Source organism: Sturnus vulgaris, chromosome 3 (genome assembly GCF_052056855.1).
Source record: "Sturnus vulgaris isolate bStuVul1 chromosome 3, bStuVul1.hap1, whole genome shotgun sequence".
Taxonomy (NCBI): domain Eukaryota; kingdom Metazoa; phylum Chordata; class Aves; order Passeriformes; family Sturnidae; genus Sturnus; species Sturnus vulgaris.
Genome location: NC_142245.1, coordinates 62,365,347 through 62,393,125, shown reverse-complemented (window position 1 = coordinate 62,393,125; position 27,779 = coordinate 62,365,347). Strand labels below are relative to the sequence as shown.

Here is a 27,779-nt window from a genome sequence, read left to right as displayed (position 1 = left end):
AGCTCTCCTGCATGCCTTTTAAATGGCAGAGAAAAACGTGTCGTGTGCTGTTGGGACAGTAGCATCATGAGACAGGATTCAAAACTCTATTGTGCTCTATAAATGCAATGTGCTTGCTGTACATGTCCCTGTACCAGAAGAGTACTGATCTCTAAAGTACCTGCAGATGAGAGGAATAGCTGGCATGGCTTTGGCTTCCAAGCATTTGCAGTTGTATTTAATAGCAATTATGGAAACTTAAGCATGTAAGGGGTGAGACTGATTTTACTGTAACCATTAAGGCAAACCATGGGTTGAGTCATTGATGCACAGAGGTGGGGGAGGGAGGAAAGAAATAAAAAAAAAAAAGGGAAGGAAGGAAGGAAGGAAGGAAGGAAGGAAGGAAGGAAGGAAGGAAGGAAGGAAGGAAGGAAGGAAGGAAGGAAGAAGGAAGGAAGGAAGGAAGGAAGGAAGGAAGGAAGGAAGGAAGGAAGGAAGGAAGGAAGGAAGGAAGGAAGGAAGGAAGGAAGGAAGGAAGGAAGGAAGGAAGGAAGGAAGGAAGGAAGGAAGGAAGGAAGGAAGGAAGGAAGGAAGGAAGGAAGGAAGGAAGGAAGGAAGGAAGGAAGGAAGGAAGGAAGGAAGGAAGGAAGGAAGGAAGGAAGGAAGGAAGGAAGGAAGGAAGGAAGGAAGGAAGGAAGGAAGGAAGGAAGGAAGGAAGGAAGGAAGGAAGGAAGGAAGGAAGGAAGGAAGGAAGGAAGGAAGGAAGGAAGGAAGGAAGGAAGGAAGGAAGGAAGGAAGGAAGGAAGGAAACAGGTCACTGAGTTATTATTAAGGCAAGACCTTATAAATGCTCAGGGGGCAGAGATGAACAGAAAACATTCCCCTTCAGACTTGCAAGTCATTCTGCAAAGTTCTTTCTCAGGTATCCCATTTCATGGATGGCAAAAACTTTCTGTCAGCACTTGAATACTACCATCAAAGGAAAAATTGATACAAGGCAATAAAAGGGTTACATACTAATGATTATCTAGAGGGATTTTCTGTGTGCTCAGCCTATGCAAATCTATGGGGAGAAATGACAGAATCCACTACCACTTTTGAGCAAACTTATTTTTGAGGGGCTATTTTCTTGCTCAAATCCCTCTCTTTCTACTCATAGTTTTTTTCAAAGACACATATAGATGTTCCCACCAGCAATGTCTTCACATTTCTTATTACAGCATGTCCAAATATTTCTTGCCAAAAATGCCAGAAGGCAGCCCACTGGAATGACAGAGAAGAGGACTAATTTTAGGAGGCACTGAGACACTTCCCTCAATCTATGCAATGAACCAACAGAAACCAAAATGGTTTTTACACCACAATTTTACATCACAGATGTGAAATACACATCATCTAACATGCACCTCAGAGGGCAACCCCACTTCTCCACTTCCCACCATCAGTGTTGCTTGCAGTGTCACTCCTCTACACTACATTCACAGCGGTTTAGCTTTAAAACTGATCTTACAGGGGTGTACATGGAAGTTCCCTGCTTTCCTTGGTCCCTCAGCAACTCCCAGTGGCTTCAGACAAAAGCCAACGTCAGCAGAGAAACAGAAACACAAGATCAGGTTCTTGAGTGGGGCAAAAGGGAAGGCAAGGATTAAGACTACCTTTTAAGAAGGTGCTGGATACAACATCTGCTTTTACCATGAAAGCCAGCTTCAGAAAGGGGCAGGGGTATAAAGGTGGCCAAAAGTAACCACCATCCTTGCTACAGCACCAGGACAGATGTTAAGGAATACCTATGAAATGAGGGTAACAAAGCAGCTGCCATCCACCCCATTGCCAAATGGATCCTGAGTGTGATGAAAAGTCTGAAAGAAATTTCTAGAAAAACAAATCAGAACAGGAAACCCCATCAGTTCTGCATGCTAATAAAATCTTTATATTATGATTTTATATGAGTTGATAAAAGCATGTTACCTTTGTTTTGTTGCAAAAAAAAGTTTAAAGTATCAATTTGAACCTGGACTAGAAACTTCCCGAGTACAGTAAAAGAGTCTAAAATTTGCATCTTATTTCAACCGACACAAACATTTATTAAAAAAAAATCCTTTTTTGATCTCTTATTTTAACCATTCTAAGTTGTCTTATCAATTTTTTGATGAGCAAACTTAACAAGAATACAAAGCTTCTTATTCTGTTACTGCATGTTTTAATTCTTAAATATGATACTAACCAACATTTACTTAAGCTGGGCTGGCACACTTGAAAGTTCTGGAACCAGCTTTGTGTATCCACATAAGAAAGGCTAACAAAATCAACTCTACAGAAATAATGAGAGAAGAAATTATTAGGGTAGAAATTATACAGTACAGCTTTTCTCTCCAAATACAAGATCCACTGGTAATAATATAGTTTATAATAATATGCACCATTGTGGAAATTGCTACCTTCAAAGATTGCACAAGTAACCTATGTTGTTTATTACATTTAGATGGCCTGTGCATAATGGGCATTTTGTTGAAGCCTGGGTCTTTGTTGGCTCTGTATTGTTGGTTCTGTTGAAGCAAGCACCTAAGAGCACATTACTAAAGATTTGGAGACAAAAATAAATCAGTTGTCACCATATTACCAGTTAAACAGACAGTAGCAATACTTTAAAGGAGTCCTTACATTTTACATAAATGTTGGTAACAATAACATGCCATCATGGGGAAAAAAAATTGTGCAATTTTACCAGCAATCTCTCTTGGCCCCAGTACCCATAGCTGGGAGTACTTTTTCAGAAATTTTAAATACTGTTTTTGATGAAGACAAGGAAAGTCATGATTCTTACTGCTGAATTCTGAAGTTCTGCCTCAAAAATGTAATGTGTGAGTGGTCTTTGAAGAATTTGGCTGGTTTGTTTGCTTTTAAATAACTGCAAGTACCAGGAAACTTCTCTCATGGGACTTACTATCCCTCTGATAAATGTAAGTTTGGGGCATAAAAAAGCAGTTTTATCAAATCAGTCAGAGGACTGGTGAAGCTGCCCCACTGAACTCTATTTAGGCTTCTACTTCTCAATACACGTAATCTTGCCTGCTCTCAAGAAAGCCTTCACCAATTATTCACCTTCCTCCCCAAACTGTAATGGGAAACGCAAGTTTAGATGAACATAACTTTTTTTTCCATGCATAAGAAGCCACAACACAGTATTTTGACGTTTAAAAAATCCCCTAAACCGTCTCCATTTAAAGTGTTTTTCTTTCCAATATTCACTAGAGTTTTACTCTAAGTTCTTTGTAACTCTACCGAGAAGAGAGCGATCAGCAAGATTTGTATCTCTAAGTTCTCCCCACTTGGCACAGCCTCTTTTCCCAGCTTCTGAGGCACATTCTCAGGGTGCAAATCCTTCTCCTTAGTGCCTACATTCAGCCAGAGAAAATTCAGGGGCTAGGCAATCCTGAACATGAAGCCGATTCTGGCTTTTTTCCAAATAATTCTGGCTTTGTTCAAATAATCCCTTTCTCAGGGCCACACAAGTACAGGAAACCTATTTTATAGTTAACTTTGGTTACAGTCAAGAATGTAGAGGTATCACAAACCGGTATCATGCACACATATTTGACACCTTCCTAAGTGCAGCAACTTATAAATTGAAAACAGACCAACTCCATATACACACACACATGCAAAAAATCTTTCTCCTTCGGAAAGAAATGGGCTAGAGAGGCTGGGGTTGCATTCCTTTATGAGGAGGAAAGGGTGGGTATGTATGTGTATAGCAAAACAATAAAAGATGAGAAGGTTAAGATAAAAAACTTAATCGAAACTCAGAAAATAGCTGCAAGAAAGAAACATTTACATTAGCATTTCCAAAATTATGTTTTAATTTTTCAGCCTAGTTGCACGTGAGGCACCAGATAATTAAAAGAGGCATTCAGAACATAATTTAAGATTATAGACAAGTCACTTAATCTCTCACCATAAGGACATTCCACTTCCATTCCTCTTGTCTGACTGGAGTCAGAATTTGTGCAGAGACTTTCCATTTCCAAGGACATAATCTTACCCTAAAGGTTCAGAGATTCTCAGGGGAGTCTCTACAACCCTGCTTTTGAGGCAGAACCATTCTCCTAAACATTTACTAAGTCATATGTCTACCTACAGTGCCAGTAAGAAAACATGGGGTTTTAATGATGGCTCCAAATAAAGCAGCAGTAGCCTTATCTGCTGTGCTACATAGCTGCAGGTATTTTGTGAGTAGTCAGATCCAGCTTTTCTTGTTTTCCTTAAGATATTGCAGAATTAAGAAATAAAATGGCAAATAAAATCAAAACTGATAAATACAGAGCAGTGCATTGAGCCTTATGTATCCCTTATGGACTCTAAATCAGTATAATCAGAGAGGAGTAATATTTCTGTTGGGAATTTCAAGACCCTGTCAGTTCAATTCAGACAAAAAGATAAGATATCAGTGATTATTAGGAACAGAACTTAAAGAAAGCATAATATCTTCTGTAACTGTATAAATCCATAATGTTCTCTCATCTAAAATAAATTATACAGATCTGGTCTTCCTATCTCTTACCAGATGAGCTCGAAGAGAAGTCATAGAAAAAGCCAAATAGAAATTATTGAAGACCTAGGACTACTTCCTATGTGGAGACATTAAATCAATCTGCAACATTCAGCATAAAAAAATGATGGTCGAAGGAATACATGCTAGATGTTTATGAAATGACAAGTGGCATGAAACTGATTAATATGGAATGACTTGCTATTTCTTGGAGTGAAAATAGATGGCAGCTTCGGAGGGAAGAACATTGTTCCGTGAATAATGAGTTAACTGTGGGAACTCATTGCTCCCAATTGGGCAAAAACACAAGTTCAGAAATTATTTGACAAATTTGTAGAAGGAATTTGTCATGAATATTACATACATGATTCATTGATATAGTCTCTGGCTCGATAAATCTTAAGCTATAGATTGCTAGATGCTCAGTGGTATATGGAGTGCCTCTCTCATGCTTATATCTCTCCCTAAGCCTATACACTAAACTAAAAAGATTTTGGCTCAGCAGCAATGTTTTCTGAAGTCACTGTCATGTTCTCTAGAAGTAAAAAAAGCCAAGAAACTGCTGCTAGCTCTCAAGCTACTCATTAAATATTGGAAATAACCCATAGGCTTCAATCCATGTAATCCATTATAGCTGAGTGTCCTCTGCATAGAGCATAATGATCCAACTATCCTCTTCTTTCAGAGTGTGGGTGCATGGTCACAATTCCTTCACATTTAATTATAAATTATAAATTATAAAGGTTTGTTTTTTCTGATACCTGAATGAAGAGCTCTAGGTTTTAAAACAAAAGCTACTTCGTAGAGCCAGAGCAATATAAGTTAACCTACCAAAAAAAGATTAATTTTCTGTTGATTGACATCCCTGAATGGTTAACGTAATATAGATGCAGTAAGAAGACCATAATTATGTTGCAGCTTCATTAAGTCATTTCACATACATCTTATGAAGTTTTCCTATCCCATTATTGTGTGGAGAAAATGAACAGCAAAGGTAAAGAAAGTCAGCAAGTAAAATAGCTTGTTTGAATTCCCTTGATTCTTCTCACTGCAGTGAGTAATACTGGGGCTTACAACTCTTAAAATACATTAAAAGAAGGTAAAACGACCACTTTTCTACACACCTTCTCATGTCAAAGCAAAATGTTTTGCCCTACTGTCTGTCTTTGTTTCACGGGTAGTTTGAATAGTTCACCCAGAGGTGAGTATTCTAACTCTGTGGTGTTCCTTCTCTTGGCCTGAATAATTTATCATTTCTTTTTCTATAACACCTGAAGGAAAAAATGGGTAACAGAAACAGGCCAGTAATATTGTTGAAGCTCAAAGTACCCTTTGAAAGTACTAAAGAGGCCAAACCATTTTCCTTTTGATATGTTGCCTAATTTTTCTCAAGTTATTTAATGAAGCATTTCTGTTCATGCCCCATTTACACCATATATTAATCAATTATTAAAAATCCACAAAACACCTGTTATTCCATCTATGAGTCTTCATAGCACTTTTCTCAACTAAGTTCCTAATTTTTTGCTTGCCAGTATACTATTTTTGTCTTTGTATTGCTTTTTTTCTTCTATAAACACCTAACAGTGTATTCTGGTTGCCTCACTCCTTTTACATGTCCTTCTGAGAAACCTAAATTACTTCTAATATTGCAATCAATAATTTCTTCTTCAGTGGAAGAATATTTTTAATTTAGATTTAACAAATCCTTTAACAAGCATTTTGGCCCCACTTTTTTCCTTTGGGTGGAAATTTCAAATACGTTTCAGAGCAGCACAGTGATGTGTACATAGCTGTCTATCTTAATATTCACTGAATACTACTGATAAAACAACTACACTGATATGTTTGCTTTTCCATGCTTTAATTACACCCATACAAATCATAATAGCTTACTTCATTAGTATATTGTTGAAAAGCCATTTCAAGTGTTATTGCAATTATGTATTTAAATGGCCTGATTAGCATTCTGAAATTAAACCAAATGTCCAGTTCAAGAGAAATATTTTGCTTGTCTTTCTTTTCCTTTTTATTTACCTTCTTTTTTTTTTTTTTTTCCTGGTAAATTTCTTCCTCTTCCATACCAAGTCCAGCTGTTTTTTCCCCGTAACAACCCAAAGATGAGGTTTACTGCAGGTTTTTCTATTCAGGCCTATTACATTAAGGCCTATCATTCTGGTATCTGGTTATCTCCTCAGCTATGACAAGATAATGTGGGCTTGAGGGAACATTCTTGTATCTCCTGTCAGCCCCTTTCTGTTATATCAACTCCTCTAAGGGCATGTTCATACAAGGAAGCTGCTACCAAAGAAAACCCCCAAGACAACACTGTTTATCTCAGGAACTATTCCACACCTCAATTCCCTGTGGGCACAGAGATTTTTGCAGCACAGTGTAATCCACCTACAAAGCAGGCTGAGGATGCAGTTTAACATTATATCTGAGCCAACCCAAAATGACCACATCACTGTGGGGAGTGAAACACCACCTCTTCTCTGGTCTTTCCATCTTTTCCAGACCAGTGGTTTTATTACTAGTAAACTAGTCTGACACAAAACACCCACTTTGTTCTACAGTGTCAGGGTTTTTTTAATTTAGCTCCCCAGTCAGCTCACTGGAGGGAGGGCCAAGCATGTTTCTGATGTAAAAGAGGAAACAGCAAGTCATGGAGTGTAGGAGAGAGAAAAACGAGCTAGGACCATGTCTTTTGTTGCCTCTGCTGTAACATCAGATGCTGTTGCACATAGACATTGCTCATGCCTGCATACATATCTTTAAGGAAGGGTCCAACAAATAAATAAACAAATAAATAATTGGTGTATAAATCTGCTCATAAGGCACAGAATCAGACAAAAACAGGGCAGGGAAGAAATTCCTTCACAGATTAGGAAGATTCATAAATTATGGCAATATGGAGATGTACTTTTCAGAAATGAGGTTGAAACCAGACCAAATGATGAGTGACAGGTTTCAGCTCTTTACTCAATGCAAGTCCCTCTAGAAGGCTTCCTCTTTAACATTATGCTATGAGTCAAAACAGGATTCTTGTCATCGAAGAATTGCCTCAATTATTCCCACTCAATTGATTAAAATTCCAGACTTCTGTGATATTTTTTAATCCACCACAGGAATCCTGTGAGTTCTGCTAAATAGGTGGTAAATCCCAGCAAATTTTGATAAGGAAACCTCAGGTGCTAAACCCCTGAAAGTCATCTGAGCTGGAAGTGCAGGAAGGGCAAGGACACTGAACTGACAGTCACAGGAAACAGACTGTAGGTACCTGGTCCATTAATTTCTGTTAATTGCCGGAGAGCTCAACTTAGCATCATTTGCTTCCACTTGGCATCTGCTTAGTCAGTTGGCCAGAAGGCTGTCTTCTTACTGAAATGTAGTTCATCTTAATTATCAGAAGTCCTAATGATGCAAATGTCTTAGGGGATACTCTCCTTAATGAGGTGACTGTTTGCACGTACTGTTTGGCACACACGTTCCTCTGCCTGGCCCCTTCATTTTTTATAATGCAAGCAATAGCACCTGTACAAAACATTCTGTTTCAGAGCAAGAACCCTGTCTTCCTTTCGTGACACTTTTCTAAGAATTTTTTTGTTCCAGCCTGAAAGTACTGACATCTAAATTCCTGCTTTAGGGTTCATTTTGGTAAAGGGGAGCAAAATCTGGACAAAACAAAACATTAATTAAACCACTCTTATCTGTCTGCAAGTCCAGAAAGTTGCTTGGTCAACTTCTTGAAACCATCACTCGATTTGGCCTGAAAGAAAAACCAGCTTGTGTTCTCTCTATCAGTTCTTTAACCTTATATAATATTATTCAAAAGGCAAAAGCTGTTCCTGGAACAACTGAAAGTAAAAAAAAACAAGGATAATTTTGTTTCTAATTGTGAAAATGTCACTGATAATGACAGTAATTTGGAAGGAAAAGAACTGTCACTAGGGCACAATTTTCTGTGTTGCGCAGTCCACGTACATAGAGGTCAAGTAGGTATTGGAGGTGTTCCCAGGAAAAATAAAATTCATTAATTATTTCTTTAGGCAGCCATGTTGAAAGAAAAATGCAAGAGGAAGGGCAAACGGATTCCTAAAATGGCATTAGGAGTTAGCTGAGGATTAAGAACTTAAGCAACAAAAAGTAAAAATGAAAAGGTGGAGGCAGCTTCCCACGGAAAATAAAGACAAATCTCAGGAAAGAAGTCTGCTAGCCTAAACTCAATATACATCTTAAACATGTCTGTAGGCAGCCAGAATACAGATATAGTCCAATTCTTTTCTTGAAGTGTCCAATTACATTACCTTTACAAAATATTTTGGAAAAGGAGCTATTCTTTCTAGTAAAACAGACTTTTTTATCATCCTTCAATTACTTCATTGTCATTTATTGGCACATTCAACCTGACAGCATTTTCTCTGCTCCACTAGTAGATAGAAGTAGCAACCAACAGGTAGGGCACGAAAGATGGCAGACTTAAATCACATTGCAGAAATTCCAGAGGTGCAAAATAGGAAAAGAAAATAAATAAACAGAGAAGGCACTGGCAAAAGTGAGGATTGCAGCATGCTATACTTGTGAGAACTTGCAGATGTCTGGATGTCTGTCTTCTCCTCTTCAGTGCACTAAGGTGGCCAAGTGCCATGCTGCATACATTAAAAGCAAGAACTGTGCCTCAGCATTACATAGTAAAAAAAAAAAAAGAAAACAACAAACCACCCTGCAACTATACCCTGAAAGTATCCAGCTGCTATAATGAAGCTGTGCTTCACACACTGCCAAACAGCTGCTTCTTTCTATCTCCAATAAAAAGAAGGGGGAATTATTGCAGTGACTGGTGATGCTGCCCATAGATCACAAGCTTGATCACACTAAATGCATCTTGTTTTTTCTAAGACATGCAAGTCATGCAGTCCAAGTGGAAAGTTGAAGAATAAATCGTTAGTCAAGACATTTCCAACTGCTGTCAACACAATTCAAAGTCAGAGTAAAGTTCAAAGCGAGCATTAAAAGTCATGAGACTTCAATCTCAATTTTTAAGCCGAAGAAAAACATCTCGTTTACCTCTATCTCCCTCCAAAAGCAGTAGCCTTTATATGTCTAGGTGTTAAAAAACACAACTTATGTTACCATGAAGATGCCAATATAAGAATAAAGCCTAGATTTTCACATAAACTCAGAACTGCAACTTCAGGTAAAAAAAGTAAAACAGAAAAAAAAAGTATTTTTAGACTTAATCCTTATTGGATGGTGAAATAAATCAGGTAAACAATACAATTCTTGATTTTCTCAGGAAATGAGTAAGCCAGTTTACTAAAGTAAGATAGCTTTACTGAAAACACATATGGCATTGATTTTTGTAGTATTCTACCTTGTGTCCACAAACAGGTACACTTCCATATGGCTTGCAGGATCTACCACAGGATAGGCACAAGAAGCAAAAAGCTAATATAAATATAAAAAAATTGAATAAAAGGTTCATCTAGATTCCACAAACTTTAAGATGCTTGGTACATTCAAGTAAAGTTCAAATTAATTTCCCTTACAATCCATTTATTTATAGAAAATTCCAGACAAAAGCTCCAAATTGAGTAAAGTATTTTTCCTGGTATTTATTTATATAAATTAACTAATTCACAAAAAGTTAGGACAATCATTATTAATAACACTAGAACTCATTGAAAATTATCTCTGCTTTATAAGCCTTCAACTAATACCATGCAAGCCTACACCTTTCAGATCACGTTGATTAAGGAGTGTGCTCACAGAAGGGCAACCGCGCTCATGAAAGGTCAAGAAAACATGTCTTATAAGGATCAGCTGAGGGAGCTGGGTTTGTTTAATCTGGAGAAGAGAAAGCTCAAGGGAGACCTCATCACTGTCTACAACTCCCTGAAAGGAGTTTGCAGTGAGATGGGGACTGATCTCTCCTGCCTTGCCTGCAGCTAGAGGACCAGAGGAAATGGCCTTAAGGTGAGACGGGAGATTCATATTAGATAGCAGACAAAAGTTTTTTCACTGTTCAGATGGTCAGGCATTGGAATAGATGGCCTGGGAAGGAGGTGGAGTCACCATCCCTGGAGGTGTTTAAAAAGTGTCTGGATCTGGCACTGGGTGATGATTTGGGGGTTACAGTGGTAGTGCTGAGTTGCTGGTTGGACTTGATGATCTTAAAGGTCTCTTCCAACCTTGAAAATTCTGTCATTCTTTGATATTTTGTACTTACATCCTCCTTTCTTGAAGGAAAAATGTAAATTGACTGTTGAGAGGCTTTTCCCTACCAACTGTACTGACCATTCTTATTAGTCTGTAAGGTTTCTAATATAAGTGAATTCTAAGCAATTTTTAATTCCTAAGAAGGTACTCTCACTTTTTCCTAACACTGTTACTGAGTTTTGTCTCTGTTTAGTCCCCAAACCCATCAATAGAAATTTTCTTTATTGTTTAATTGCAAAGAATTGAGGAAAGTGAAAAATTTTCACGTGTTACCATGTACAGACATCAACTGGGATGGTACACTCAAAGTGTTTGGCAGTACAAGACATGCCAAAAAGCTAAGAAAATGGACACAGAATAACTACATGAAATGCTATAGATGAGGTTCTGGAAACAAAATTTTAAAAACAAATAAAACAAAAATCACAAAAAATGTATGGAAGTGATAAAAATTCAAATGTCAGTCCTAACGCAACGTGTCATCCTTCCTCACGAAGGAGGTAGGACACAGACCCTGCCATTAGCACTGTGAACATACCTGGGGAACAGGGGAGAGAAACACATTCATTTTCCTTGTAACACTCCTTAAATGTTCTCCAAGACAGGCCTGTTAGCAGTTCCATATCAATCTCAATGACAAGCTCTCTAGTAAACCAGCACATCCAAATTCAACACTGCATCTCAGCAGGAAGAAATCTATCTTTCTGCATGTAGCTAAGCTTCCCTCTTCTTCAGAGCCAGATATGTTTCTCACCATTTTCTATATAATTCTGCAAATATTCCAGCAGTTAACATTGCAGAAAAATCCTTCAATATGAATTATTAAACAGACAAATATTTAAAGCTCTTTTGGAAATAAAAGAAACTTCTCTCCAAACTACTCTGAGCAAAGTTTTTGTAATCTCTTTAAAATTATCTTCAAATAACTCTCCAACCAAGATGATTAAAGGTCATTGGCACATTGCAAAGCATATTTTTATGAGATAAATTCCATTATAATTGCAACAACTTTTCCAGGGACAATTTAGACATAGAATCAAATTATCCATTTCATTTTAATTTACACCTCATGGGCTAGATCATTTATCATGTTTCATGATAATGATCAGAGGGCACATAGAAAGTGATTTCTGGAGGTAACAAATTACCTATCATATTAGCAGAGCTTACAAGATCCTGTCAACAGGTACCACACATAAATAAGAGGTAATTAAATTCACCACGTGCAAGAGCATTTGATATGCTACTTGCTTCCCTAGAAGCTGGCAAAAAATCTAGGTTACTAAATTCAACATTCCAAATTAGCTGCTTAAGCACAATAGTATAGTTCTTCATAACACATCAGGAATCATTATGCCATTAGAACACCAACAGGTAGACAGCATGCAGTGGGCTCAAGATCTGGAGACGAATCTCTCATCATCGGGTATTATTACTTTTTGCCACTGAATCATCCATCATGTCTCTGAGACAGCTTGGAATGATAGTGCCAGACCCTCACAGTACTGCTCCTTGAACTCTGTCTCATCCATCTTTTGCATCATTCCCCATTTGCAGCAAAGTATCATCTCCTTGCTGCAAAACTGAGTGTGAACCTGTAATGCCTTTAACCTGCAGTGCCACTCTAATAGTAATTGATTTCTTTTTATTGCAGGGACGGTGCTCACTGAGACTATGTACAGCTACTGAGGCTGGGAGATGGTCAGAATAATACAATGCAAGCACCTATGTCTTTAGCAGTATGACCCTTTTTTCAAGGAAATACTTATATTTTCATTGCTAGCTATTTTATAATGTGTGTATATTTATCAATATATAAAATTGGTATAGGAATATATATGCAGTTTGTTTTCCTGCAGTTCAACTTCAATTTGCTAGCAAGATTCACTCAAATGCAGCTGAAAATAAATATCAGTGTGGCTTCATTTTGTATTTCTCTTAAGCAATTCAGCATTAGAACACTATTAGATTTTTAAACACATACTAAAGCACACAGGTGCACCTGCATTAAAAAAGCAACTTAAATTAACTCTACATTGATCATGGCGAGATTTCACTAGCATGATGACTTGTGTACCATAAACCACCCAAGACTAAGCGTTTTAATTCAGCTTCGTCTGAATGCTGTTATAAAAGTTTAATAAATCAAAATGATCAAAATGCCCCCAGTGGCAGGTTGGGATTCAGTTTCCAATTCAAATTCCCTTTAATATATGGCTTCTCTGACATCCTGCATTTTCTGCCATCTATGTTGAATTCCAAATTCACCCCTTTTCATCATTACCATGCATCTACTCATCGGCACCCTTTTTAACAACTCTGCACAATGCAGAGATGTCAAACCTAGAGGGGTTTTCCCCTCCCCCAAACTGGAAAATGATGGCAGGTAAGGCAACTTTGTCTACACTTAAGTAAATATTTTAACCTCCACGGTCACGTCAGTGGCATTTAAACTGAGAGAGACCATCCTGAGCTGACTATTCAAATGAAATAGTTGATTTAAATTAATGTAGAGATAGACCAGATACTGGAAGGGAAATTATCCAAGTGAAATACAGCAGTGATGTGGTGGGGCAGTCTGGAGACATCTCTAATTAAGATGAGAAAAATCACATTACTGCAAATGATCTTTATGTCACTGTACTTGGATAAAACACAGATATAAGAAACAATTTCCTCCCTGAAGTGACACCTGCTGAAAGCTTTTCCCTTGCCTCTTGTTTTTTTCCTTTGCACTGACTTCCATCAAGCCTAAAGGCCAACAAGAATCCCACTATTCAAAGCAATTAAATTTTAATTTCCCAAATGCTTTATTTGGTGTTTGGTTTCACTTAAGTAATTTCACAATAAAGAGGCGCATGAGAAAATGGCAGATTTATAGGAGAGCACCTAAACAATGAGATCTCACTCATGCAATCACTGATGTCACATCTGTGGTATCACCATCAACACCATTTTGAATCAGACTGAGTGAAGCTGCATCATATCTTGGCTTTTCTGGATTAGGCAGGCTGGATTAGAGCAGGTGATACCCAGTTTATGCTGCCTGTAAGGGGGCTGATAAAACCTAGTCTGCAACAGAGGTAGAAAACCCGTGAGGAATATTACCTAAAGCCAGCACTAAGCCTGACAGCCCAGAGCTAACTCTCTGAAACCCTGAGCCACTTGGTCAAGATCATCCCAGGTCACCAAGCATTATAGGCTCCCACTGATTTTCATTGACCCTGCAGCTGCCAAGCCATGGCAAGGTCTCCACAAGAGCTGACAAGAACAAGTAACAGTCCACTGCCTGGCAAGCAGGGAAGGGCGCTTTTCTGGAGACTTGCTTTGAAAGCACATTCCTGCCTGAACGTTTATGTAACATGGTCAAAGACAGCCATCAGAAAACCAGTCAGGCCTGCTACACGTTCATTCCTGGACACAAAGTAGTGTCACACCTAATAACACACTAAATAGTTTCACACCTAGTAATTAGGAATGGCAAAAGAAAAGCTGTCTGTAGTTCTAGATGTGATCAGATGCCAAGAAATGCAACTATATTGACATATAGAAAAGCAGCTCTCAGAAAAAGGCAGAAATAGCCATGCAAACATCAATCCAGCTAATTGTTAGCATTCCCAGCCTTCCTACTCCTCCTCCTCTTTTTTCTTTTGATTTCTGCCCAGAGCCTGTGAAAAGAGGCCCATCATGCTTCTTTTGCCGCGAAGAAGGGAGCAGAGAAGAGATGACTTCCACAGAGTTTGCTATCCCATGTGCTCTCATGCAGGCAGTATGAAGCCTTGCAGAAAACACAAGAGGAACTCATGCTGCTCGGACTTGTGAATCAAAGTGCCACAAATCATCAACATCCATCATGGATGTCTGGGGAAAATATACACCAGGTAATGAAAACTACAAATAGAAAATAGCCCCTGCACCAAATAAGTGAATTAGTTAATCATTAATCTGTTTTGGTTCCTGCATGGTTATGAGTGAGGAAATAAGGCACAACACTTATGTCCAGGCTGAGAGGGCATTGCCCTTAGACAATGTCCGAACCACAGACCCCTGGGATAGAAAAATTCTAAGTCAGCAAAGGGTGCTTCTAAATCTACTTTTCTCTGATAGTCTGCCCCAGTCACTGGCTATTGGGACACAGAGCTACAGGACTTGGGGTTCTTGCTCTGATCCAGACCATTCACCTTTAAATTCAGAGAACACATTAAGAAGATGTGTATCAACACCGAAATTGCTTGTTTCTGCCTAATGAGAATATTAATTTAGCCTATATCAAGCAAAATTCATGTCTTATGAAATAAAAGCAAAATGTGTGCTTTACCTTCAATGTTTCAGGTCTTCCTGAAGAACATATCAGAACCAAAATAAAGCAACAGCTCACATTAGAAAGATTTCAAGAGTCAGCTGGAGATGAGATGGCTCAGGGGGGATATTGCTAGTGTGTATAAACCCTGAGGGGAGGGTGCAAAGGGGACAGAGTCAGGCTCTTTTCAGTGGTGACCAGTGACAGAAGAGGAGGCACTGGGCTCAAAGTGAAATACAGGAAGGTCCCTCTGAACATCAGGAAAAGCTTTTTCTGACTGTGAGGGTGCCTGAGAACTGACACAGGTTGCCCAAGGAGGCTGCAGAATATCCATCCTTGGAGATTTTCAGAAGCCATGTGGACATGATCCTGGGCAACTGGCCCTAGGTGATTCTGTTTGAGCAGGGGAAATTTGGTCCAGATGACCTTCAGAGGTGCCTTTCAGTCTCAGCAATTCTGTGATTGTCATTTCAAATGTAAACCTTTGCAGCCAAGATTCCTCAACACAGAAAGATGGAATGGAGCCTATGCCAAATACCTGGCATTTCTGTTACCTCGTGTGAGTCAGCCTCTGGCTTCTTTGAAAAATCCTGCCAAAACTATTTTCTCCCGCTTCTCCTGCAAAAGCACTTCCTAAGGAAAATGAGCAATGCACCTATTGATTATATAAACCAGAGACAAATATTGCCTGAGCAAAGAAGCTGAGCAGTTACTTCCACAGGAGAGTTGCCTGAGCAGAAAGTGAAGCTGCTATTCTTTCTGATATGCAGATGAGTGATGAAATTGGGACTCCTATCTGGTTCAATTTATTCATTATGAGCATAAAGACTTTCTGAAGCATCTTCCTATATTCTTGTTTCATTCTTTTTATGTAAAGGAGGCAAACTTTGACTTCAGGGTGACAGACCCTCTTTACCTGCTGTAAGAAACAGAGGATTGAAAAATAGGAAGATTCACATGTTAAACCTACTTAGAGAGGATAAGATCTTAATACAGTAGAGAAATTAAAACCAGAGAATGCCACAAAAAGATCAAGTTAATTGGATCCTTGACTCTCTGACGAATGCTTATACCTAAATATACACGCAATATATAATTTGTGTTTTATTAGCAAGATTTAGAAAAATTTCACGAAATAATTTTCTTACTTTTCCAATCACTGCAAAGTAATTATGACATTGTCATCTGCTCTTCCTGCAGGGATACAGCCATGAGAGAATTAGGCTACAATGAATGAGGAAACTTAAGAGTATAAAGTAATTTTGAAGGTGAGCTGAGTGTCCAAAAGAGTACCAGTATTAATATCAATACTCCAGGAATGTATCTTATCAACCAAGCACAGCAGCCACAGGGGTCTTCTGACACAAATAAAATATTTGCATGCCTCTATTGAAGTATGCTCATGATTCAAAAGGAAACGTAGCCAAGGAAGTGATGCAAAGCCCACAGATTTCAATAACTTGGATTGCAAAATCTCTCTCCTCACTTTCCTCTCTGGTCTGAAATTCAGTGACTTCAGAAAAACACACAGCAAAGGCCCTCCTCAAGGCTTTTCAAAGTTACAGTCTAAAGCCACTGTCTCTTGGAGACTGAATTTCTGAACACATTACAAAGCATCACTAATAACCTGAACTGTTTAATATTTATGACAGTGGGTAATATCACCAGAGGGGATGAAATTTTTTTACAAATTTCCTATTTATCAGAGAACTTAATAATGGAGGGCAGAAATATGGGGCATTTTGCTAAATTGGTATAAAAATACTTCAGTCCATTTGCAAGCAGGGAATATAAATTCAGGCTACCTCATGTATTTACCTTTTACCTGCCACCTAGTGCTCTCCTTGACATATTTTTAAGTCTGTTATTATACTGAACAAATAAACCAAGTCACAAAATTGAGTACACACATCTGAAGCAATTTAAAGATTTCACTTTTTTTCCAGACAAAACAAGTACCAGTGAAATTTGGAAAGTGCATTTCAGTCCACAGCTTTCTCAAATGGAAATATTTCAAAGCTTTCTTGTACAAGAAAAAGAATAATGTTCCCATGAGAATTACTTGCCAGGGGCAAACTCCATCTTCACAGTGTTCTAGCATCACCAGGAACCAGCCAAATGATTAGTTTTCCTATAGAAAATCCCTAAAGAGATTCAGACAAGAAAGGCAGAAAAGTCTCTGCCAGGCTTGCATAACAGGAACTGCTTCTGATGGCAAATTCAGCCCAATAAGGCAAAGGAAAAAGAGGCAAACAATCACAAATCCCACCAAAACTTGAACCTGATGACTTAGAAGAAAGACTGCTTGCAATGTCAAATCAAATAAAAGAAATAATGATATCCACTAACTCATACAAACAGATCAGATGCCTAGAAACAGGTCATTTCATCAGAACTTAGGATTTTTGGAGGAACATTCAGAAGACAGTAGAGGAAAACTGTTCTTTTTTGCTGTTACTAACAGGTGCATGAAGACAATTCCATATTGAAATTATAAATCAAGGCAGAGACCTCCCCTTGCTTTGAACCCAGTACAGAAGAGATGTTTTGATTGGATGAAGAAATGTTAAAAAGAAAAAAATCATGCAGTAAAAACATAAAGAATTGCTGTAATTCATGGCTCAAATAAAACAGAAACTTATCAGTAGAACCAGATATATGATAGAACTCTCCATATTATTATTAACAAATGCTGTATTAGATTCATACATTTTGAAGGTTTTACCCTTTATTTTTCTACCTTATCTTTAACAAACATTTTCTTCCAAACAAGATATGCAAGATCCACTACATAAAATAAAACGCACCATATTTCCTGCTGATTTTGCAGCATTTAATAGCATAAGGTCAAGTTTTGTACAATTATTTTTCTAACAATGTGCAGCTACTTTAAAAAAAAAACAAACTTGGGCAAGCACTTTACATAGAGTACAATTCCTTATTATGCCATTTAAGAAAGTGGTTTGCTTCTTTTTTTTGACAATCAGAGCAACAAACTATTCATCAGCTTCATCCCCATCTCACAGCCACTTTTAACACGCCATGTCAACTAAAAAGTTGATCGCAGCTGCTGTGTGGGACACTATCTCATTTCTTGATGAACAAGGCAGCTTTTCTGGCAAATACTGACAACTTGAAAAACATTCCAGTACATTTTTAAGAGCATGGAACAATGAAGCAGTACAAGAACTGATCGTGGGGCAAAGTTCTCTACCGATTGACACTCAGAACATTTGATACTGTAACTTGGGAAGGCTACAGAGTCGCATATATCAAATATGCACATGTGCCGGGGGACCGGTGATCTCTTTGGGCGCTTCATTTCTACAATTCCACACTAAGCAGCAGAGTCTTTGAGATACACTTGTTCTCAAAAGCAAGTAAGAAACAAGTGAAAAAGAAATAAACCATCAGCGGCTTCTTGTTCACTCTTACCTATCACAGATACTGTTCCTCCCTCCAAGCATCGCCCTCAAGTTCCAGTGCAGACAGCCCTGAAGACTTCAAGAAACTCCCTTCCCAGAAATTGCCAATTTACCAGGGAAAATATAAATAGACAATTAATCAGATGGACATATTCAGGAGGGTAAGTCAAATAACATTAATGACAGCACCAAACTTCCTGTAAAAGGAAGGGGAAAGGGAAAACTCCTTCTACACACATCCAAGAATAATAGCAATGCCATAGAAACCACATAAAAAAAATCAATACAGTGCAGCAGCTAAGCTGAGAGCTGAAGACCAGCTCTAAACAAAGGTGAGACATTAAATCATTGACTGGAACTACTTTTGGTAAAATCTCATAATTTAATTACAAATCCTATCCTAGTTCAATTTTTCTTGAAAAAAACTAATCAGAGTAATTGAGTTATCCCTTTCAGGGTTTTGAAATGTATACCATCCCTCCCAGGTAACTACATTTGTAATAGAGTTTAGAACTCCACTAAAAGTAATTCTTCTGCAAAAGCTCAAAATTAAATAAAGATGTTTCAACATAATGTGTATTATAGAACTGGAAACTTTCATTACTCATCAAGACTAACTTAGTCTGCTCATCAGGAAAGTATTAGATGCCTCTGCACCTGTATTATGGTATCACACGCCTGTATGGGTATGGGATATATCCCAAGATATATCCATATGTTTGCCCTGAATGCAAACACCGAGGTTTTGAGTTGTACAACAACTTCTGCTCCTCATCCCTCGCTCTCTAATAAACAGTGTTGTCAATAAAGTTTGGCTTCTACAAACCAAAGACCCTATCGTTACTCAGAATTATCTGGAAGCAATACTAAAGCCATGACAAAGTAAATTGTGTTTCATCGTTTTTTTCCCTTCCTCTGGCTGTGAGAACACACAGATCAATACTCTTCAGCATGAGAATTCTGCAGTGAAATTTTCATTTGTTACAAACAGCAACAAAAGGGCCCCAAGCATGCCCTGTCACTTCCAGTTTAGAAGGAAACGCACTAATAAACTCTTCCCCCTGGGTCATCTTTGACAATGGGCAATACTATGCCAGCTCTTATTAAAGGCAATTCATATCAGTGGCCCAAAAATTTCCTTTAAAATTATCATCTTTTGTATCCATGTAGCAGGATGTCAGCTTTAAAGTGCCACTGAGATATAGGACCTGTCATTATGGTTAATTTTCACTACAGTTTTAACACCAGGGTAGCTGATCCCTAAGGGTATGGGTATGCTTTTTTGGCTAACAAGATTTATTTAGCAGTTATCCAGACAAACAAGAAAATATATTACTGTATATTGCTTTTCAAATACAACAGCAAGCAATAAATCCATCTCTAAAATATATATCTTTGTTCTCTACCATGGTGTCAAATAGATGAAAATGGTTTTGGAAGGTTTATCTTTTTTGGGGGCATTTTTTTATATTTTTATTTATGTATGTATGTGTGTATATATGTATATTAAAAAAAAAAAAGTTTAAATTCTTGGATTTCCAATAAAAAGCACGCAAAAAGTTAAACCTTCAACCTTAAAATTAAAAAAAAGCCTCTATAGCTGATATATATATATATATAGATATATATATATAGCTAAATATCAAATTTGTGTTTTGAGCCATAAATATGACATTATCTACAAAATTACCTAAGTTTTTCAGCAGGGCAATATGATGCATTTCAAAAGATGGTTCTATTAAATTTTATATTCTTTTTGGATTTTTGGAGGATTTTTTTGTTTAGGTTTGTTTTGGTTTTTTTAATACAAATAGCATTCCTAACACCATTTTATTGTGGTTTTATACTAGAAAAAGACTAAAAACTTCATTTATTGGATAAATGCATTGATTTGACCTGCCTTTCTAACAACAAAACTGTTTTCATGCTTCGATAGGACTTATTTCAATTTGTTAGGATGAAGAAGACCATCTCGCAGTTTGCTAGACAAAATGTGCATCTAACAGAATAAAAAGAAGCTCTTAACATGTTGTCTAAATCTTTGTATAGTCAGCAAGGACCATCTTTATTGATGTTTTATAGCAGCCATAAAACCTGGTTGACCTCAATCAACTGGTCTCCCAGGGAAAATACCTCTGCCAGCAAATATCAGATAAAAAATAGGTCAGGGCATTTCCAACATTGCTTTTATTTCTACAAGCTGAGGACAAACTTGCTTGCCCTGTCCCCATTCCAGATGCAAGCTTGGCATCTACAAGATGCCAAACTGAGCAAACAGCCCCTTCCTTCACCGAAGAACTGAGCAAGAGCCCACCGTGTGTCAGACCCCTGCACCTACCTGGCCAAAACAGCCCCTCCATCAAGCAGCAGCCCCACAAAGAGATTTTGTACATCATTTCTTTTTCCCAGTTAAAAAACTGTAAACCTCATCACAACTAAGAATGAAACAAGCAGTTTTGGAGTTAACATAGCTAGGGAAGAAGAGGTTCAATAGCTTACTCCAGGCCATAGAGCACACAATTTTTCAACTGAAAACTGGACTCCCATGTTCATCCATATCCTTTCTCAGTCGAGATTATGTTTCCAGAGCATAAAATGCAAAAATAAAAAAATCACCAACTCAATCACACCACAAACAAGCTATGGTTGCACACCAGCAGGCTTTTGAATTGATTTCAATCAAAAAAGTATTTCAGGTGGGAAAAGCAAGTTTTCTTTTTTTCCTTTTACTTCTGTATTGGAAATCATCACAGAACAGCTCTACAATGCTCCCAGTCCTTGGGTAGGTGAAAGTTTACAACTCTTTTTATCTACCTATCTCCCAGGTAACAGAACAATGTATTATTTGCTATACTACCACTATGCTCAAGGCAACAGATTTTAAAAGGGAATGCTAACTATGTATAGGTGGAATCTGATTTGCACCTTGAATTTAACAAATAGCATTTCCAGAAAAGCATGCAGGCACATTCCACACTCTGTGGGATAAGGGTTTTACACAGGTGCATTCTGTGGAAAGCAATTGCAAGAAGCTTTGCAAACCAATCTTTCATCTTATGAGAGTTTCACAGCGCTATCTTTGTATGATCATTTCAGATCAAGGCATATGTAGGCCAAATAAAAAGTGTAAGCAGAAAGCACTGGCATTAAAAGCATTTAACTGGATAAAATGAAAATAAGTAAAACTTTACCTCGAACAATAAGTTGAGCAAAGTTTGAGACTCCGGAACCTCTCTCTGACTGAGTTACACAGCGGTATAAATCCTGGTCGGTTTTTGTCACCTCTTGCAACTTAAAGGTAGCTGCAAATCTTCTGTGATTGATATTTTTAGTCTGAGCAACTGGAATATCTTCTCCATTTCTTCTCTGAAAATAAGAGTAACCAAGGCAGAGTTAACTCAAAAGATATAAAAGACATTTATCATTATCATCATACAAAGAAGACACAAAAAACAAAACCTTAGCCCAAATGCATTCAGACTGTGCTACCATGCATTTCCATGGCAGAAGAGTACTCAGTACTGAGGTCCCATCAAGAAACAAGCAGTACTCAATAGCATTTAAAAACCAAGTTTGGGAGTGAAAAGTACCATCAGGATTTTGCACTGGCACAAAAAATGACCAAGACTTAACTGCAACTACCTTATAGCTGGAATCATCCTAGGACAGCCCAGCAGTAGCAGCTGTACTCCTAAGAAAATTCATTCAACTTTAAGCAGATTTACAACACATACACTGGGTGTATTGTAAGATATATTTAAACAAATCTGGCATTGAGGGATTTCAAAAGTCTGCAACAGCTCTTTTTCACCAGCTAACCAATGTTTCCTTTTTAATGTTACCTTTTATCTGTCCAAGTTCAATACCTTCTAAAATTTTAGCTTTGTTATACTAAGCGCCACATACCCATCCAAAGCTAGCTGAAATAAAAAGTGGAGGGCAGGAAGGCACTAAAAGAGGAATAACACAGATCTCATTTAAAGGAAGGAGCTTAGAGAGTTCTTAAAAAAAGCACAGCTACCACAAATCACTGAAAAATTTAATCTGTCTGGAGCTGCAGGGCCAGGTGACAGGTCAGTAAGATAGAAACAGTTTGAGCTCTTGTGGGATCCTTTTTCCTTGTTACCATTCACATTAAATGCTCAATTTTTATTTAAGTTGAAAAACAAGACCCTCCACCAAAAGTCAGTATTTAAAAACACCCAGAAACCTGCACAAAGAGAACAAACAATGTCACTGCTCTCTCCCATGGATCAACTGCAATTTCCTGTCCAGGATACAGTTTCTGAGCACTCAGCATTGCTCAGTCCCTGGAAAGATGGCATCATTTACTTGAAGCCACCCATTCTGTTCAACATAGAGCAAAGCATGACCTCTGTGGATGTTTTTAGCTCTAATCAACCCCTGGAATGAGAAACTTCATTGAAGTTTTAAACTCCAAGCTTTCTAACACCAAAAGCACTGCTGCTGAACCACAGAATTTAATAACCTGAAAGCCTGTGGCAAAACATCAAGGGCAGAAAAAGGAGATGATTTAATGCTGCATGTGTATATCAGCCAGCCTCCTGTAGCAGGCAGGAGTGCTTTATAACCCTCAGATCCTTCATTTTACATCTACCCTTTGTCATCCTAGCATGGGTTAGTCACTTTAAACAGTTTTGTGGTCCATCACCACTGAAACAAGCATTCACTCTAACTATTAACATGTTTAAACAGATTAATTCTATTTATATCAAGCAGGCAAATTTCAGTCACTCATATTGCGGTACAAAGACCATGCCATTATCTTTACCAACTTCAGATTTTTGGTGTGATTTTCTCGCTGCAGGAAGACACCATCCAGTTTCCCTCACCCAGCCACCCTCTCTGCCACTTCATCAGGTGTGAACTCTGTCTACAGGGGTGGGCCAGAAAGAGCCACAAGATACCAAGAATAAAAAACGATTTCCAGAACAAAATGGCACACAAGACACTTCCAAAATGTACTGTTATTGCTTTTCCCTAAAACTGTCATCATCTCATAACAGCCACAAGCCTGATTATCACAGAGGTGGTCTCTGAGAGGGTGCTCCCAGGACAAAAGCAATGGGTGTTGGGCTCTAGGACACCTGGACCAATTGTGGTACAGCCGAGTCACCCTATGACAGACACAGGCTCCATCCTCAGCTCTAATTTAGAAAAAAATAAGGAATTTTTCTGATGCCTTCAAATACTCCTACCCATGAAAGGCCTTATTGAACTACAGGAATCAATGAAATTATTAAATTCCAATATCAAGCAAATGAGGGATGATGTTAAAGACTTTATTTCAGTGATACTTAAACAACAGTAAAATTATTTTGTAGGAGGTGCACCTTCCCCTCCTGCTAGCTGGCTTCTTTTGATAGAAAATACTAAATTTGAAAGCAGGATTTTCAAGCCTTGAACTTCCCACCCTTCTTCCCTCCTCGCCCCTGGCTCCCTCCCCAGTATCAACCAAAGGTTTGGACTGTCAGAAATGATAACTTAATATAAACCTTGGATCTAATGCCTTGAAGTAACCAAAATAAACAAACCTCATGATACTTTCTTCCTCTCAGGCTTGTCCCATGCCCATCATAGGTACCCAGCAGAAGGAAGACAAACTCCACCACTAAACACAAACTTGCCATATGATTGTCAAAAATACCAAGCAGCCAATAATAAACCAGTGTATCTTTAAACCTTATATGACAGCATACTTGACAAGCAAACCATGTAATGCAGTCATTCTTGTTCTGCTATGGAAGGAGAATACATATTAGGGAGTTTTCTAAAATGAAGGATTCTGTTTCAGTAAGTCCAGTGCTTTAAATTGGAATGCCAAACATTAGTCAGGAGCAGAGAAGCATGTTCAAGCTATATTATATAAAATAATTTACATTCTGAAGATCAGAACTTGCTTACTTAATCTCATCTGCATGCTTCAAGTTTAGAAACAAAGTGAATTTGGCTTCTACTTAAAATTAAATATTAATGCACTTTTAGAGAAATTAATTAAAATAAAATTTGACAAGGTTTACAGTTCTAGAACAACACCTCAGATTTTCTTTTTTATTTATATCAGTGATTTCCTACCATATTATCTTACAAGGCTTAGAGCAGTTGCTCTAATTTCTCTATATTAGAATTTGTTTCTTGGGAATTCAACTGCACAACTAGATTTTTAGACTCTTTCTTCACGTAGAGATTATCCATTAGAATATATCTTCATCATTAAAATGATGAAAAGTTCAAACAGAAGAGAGTTCTCATCTAAGAATGAATGTTAAAGAAAAAACCTTGCATTCATTTCAGCACATATCCCTTACACTGGTAACCCATTAGCCAGTCAGAGTTCAGATGCACTGTCACGATCTCTTAATTAAATTCTTCTTTTTAATGTCAGAGCATTACTACTGATTTTAAAGGAGAGGGAAGAAAGGCAGCAGTGCTCTCTGCTTATTAAGGGTTCCTGGTACATACTGTTTCAATTTATGTCCTGCTCACACTGAACAGAGCTTGAAAATGCTGCTCAATTAAGTTTTAAAAATTCAATTTAAAATTAATGTGGAGTTATACTAATGGGTAATGGCTGTACCCTGTGCGATCCTTGGTTCCTCCAGTCTCTTGCTGTCTGATTTGATAACCCTGAATTGCTCATTTAAGAGAGGTCACCACCAGGCAGTTCTCCTCTTTTGTGAAAATAACTCTGGGCTTCACAAAGAACTATTCTCCATAAACACTTGATTAAAAGAAATATTACCCCGTGAAAAAAACCTCCTTAATTCTGGTATTTCAGGCATTTAAAATTACAGTCTTAAATAAATTGCTCTGACTTCAAGGTTATTTTTAATTTGATAGGAACATGGTTTTATTAAACTTTTTTTTCAGGCAATGAAATAAGATCATCTATATTTTAAATAAAGTCAACAGCAAAACCTATGCAGCTTAAAAACAATCTTAGGTAAATGAACACTTAGTCTTAAATATCTCTCTTTTGCCTCATGAAAAAAATCAAGCATTTAATAAATACAAAATGCAATATTAGTGGCTCTTTTAGAACCTGAGCGGAACCAAAATAATCTAAACTCCAACATCTTATTTATTGGTAGAATTTAAGTGCTTATCTTATACAAATTTAAAACTTATCATCCTTTCTCCCTCAACTTTTCAGGTTGAAAAGTGGTGAGCTTTTGGGTTTTTTGTTTAAATAGCAATGAGACGCCTGTCTGCAGCGACGTTGCCTCTAAATTTTCCAGAACCCTTTTTTTTCACACTAGTGATTTTTATGAGCCTGGACAGTTCAACCTTACACATCCCCATCCTTTCCTTACTGTAAACACCTTAAAATAAGTCTGCTCTAGTGCTAATGATTGCAGTCAACTCTGGCTGCCTTCTCGGGCTCTCGGCTGGATGCCGGGATGCCTCCAGAGATCAGAAGATGTCAACACTTTGGCTGCAGTGACACCCGCGTTACGCTGGCAGCGGTGCCCTCCCTATCAGCTGCCCTGCACTCGCTCCCTCCTCATCCTCCCTCCTGTGCTCACCTGCGCAAAAAAAAAAAACAACCCAGAATGTGCAAAACCTTCCTGCAAACATGCTCCCTCCTCATATATTATCATCACCAGACGGATTAGCTTGTGATGGGATTCACGGCACGGCCGCTGGGAGAGCGGGGCACGCTCCGTGTGGCAAGGAGGGCACAAGCCCGCGGTGTGTCTGAGCAGCGCCGGCCCCAAAGCTGCAATCACAACCTCAGCAGCAGCACAAGGGCTGGAAAGATGCCCCCAGCAGCTCAGGGCATTAAACCTCTGCTGCATGAGGAAAGGGGCATTTGTAAACAACATGTTCCAAAATATTCGTGGGTTTACTCGCTATGTAAAGGGAGAAATGTGCCTTTTGCATGGGGGGGAAAAGAAAGAGGATTGTCTGTGGATAGTTTGAATGCTAGCAATAGTGCATAATCTCTGCTAGATCATGTTTTTGAAAAATAAAAAAATTAAAAAAAAATTTAAAAAAAATTTAAAAGCGAGGGCAGTAAAACCCACAACTATAGTGTTCTTTTGGAGCATTTAAGACACAATTTCCAAATGGAGAAAAATCCAAAACACTTCTATATTATTATCACTATTATATTTTCTTCTTTTACACAAATATCTCAATATATTCTTGGCATTTTGAAATTTATTAACGTACTAGGAACATCATAAAGCATGACATACATTTATTGTGAGAAATTGTAAATAAAATTTTAATCATTTTCCCCCACAAAGGATTTAATTACTGAACAAAGTGGGAATATTTTTCCAGTTTTATTTATAAGCACAAAATTTAGACAAAGAAGTCTTTTTTTCCCAAGAAGATCATGAATTAGTAATAGAGCTAAAATAATACGCCTAAATAGTCCTATCTTCTTAGAATAAAAGAAGGTGAACTAGCAATTTATTTTGTTTGGTTGTTTATTAAGGGGGAGTATTAAATATTTTTTATAAGCAGGAACTTAGTGGGACTTGCTTTAACTTTCTCATCTCCTGTATGCATGGCAAGCCAAAATAAGATTCTACTTTCCAATGAACTGTGCATTTGTTTATTAGCAAGAAAAGCTGCACAGCTTTTTCCCATGCAAGCATACGCTGAAGATCATGAACAAATGTGACAAGCCAAGCTTTATCCTGCACACTGCACTGCAGTACAGAAAAATCCATGATTACTTTAAATGTCTTGGTATCATGCACTGCTTTTACTCCAACTTGTCCCCTTTGAAGTAGCTCAAATTTCTATCACGCTGCACTGACCCTCCTACTGAAGAAATCAAGGACTCTGATGAAATAATCTAATTGAGAGCCATCTGGCCCTTTAGAGGTGGCGCTTCTAATTTATTTTATTATAATAAAACCCACCGGAGGCAACCTAGCAAAATTCATACTACCATGTCCCTGGCCATGCCACCACACAAATAAAAGCAACACTCACTTTCTCTAAGCATGTTAAATCCTCTTAGTTTGAGCCTAATCAAACACATGTTGAACATACCAAAAAAAAGTCTGTTTAAAAAAAAAAAAAGGAGCTTTTCAGAAAGCTTTGGTTCTTGAATGCAGTGTTCTTGATTTAACAAACAAACAAAACAAAAAAACCAACCAAACAAACAAAAAAAACCCCAAGCAACCAAAACCACATAATTCACAAAAGTGGGGGTTCCAGACACAATGATTTAAGGTCCATATCACCTTGAGAAGTGCACACTGAACTAAGCATTTATCCTACAGCATAAAATAAAAAAAATATGCTTTGTTAGAAGAGAATGAAG

At 37.9% G+C, this 27,779-nt stretch overlaps 1 protein-coding gene across 14 annotated transcripts in view; it reads right to left on the bottom strand.

The window, feature by feature from the left end:
• PTPRK (protein tyrosine phosphatase receptor type K) overlaps positions 1 to 27,779 on the bottom strand; it is a 377,978-nt gene that overhangs the window by 169,265 nt on the left and 180,934 nt on the right. For all 14 annotated transcript variants that reach the window (XM_088161829.1, XM_088161832.1, XM_088161831.1 and 11 more), the window contains exon 6: positions 21,664 to 21,838. In XM_088161829.1, coding sequence (XP_088017955.1) covers positions 21,664 to 21,838 — 175 coding nt within the window. The remainder of the gene's footprint in view (positions 1 to 21,663; positions 21,839 to 27,779) is intronic.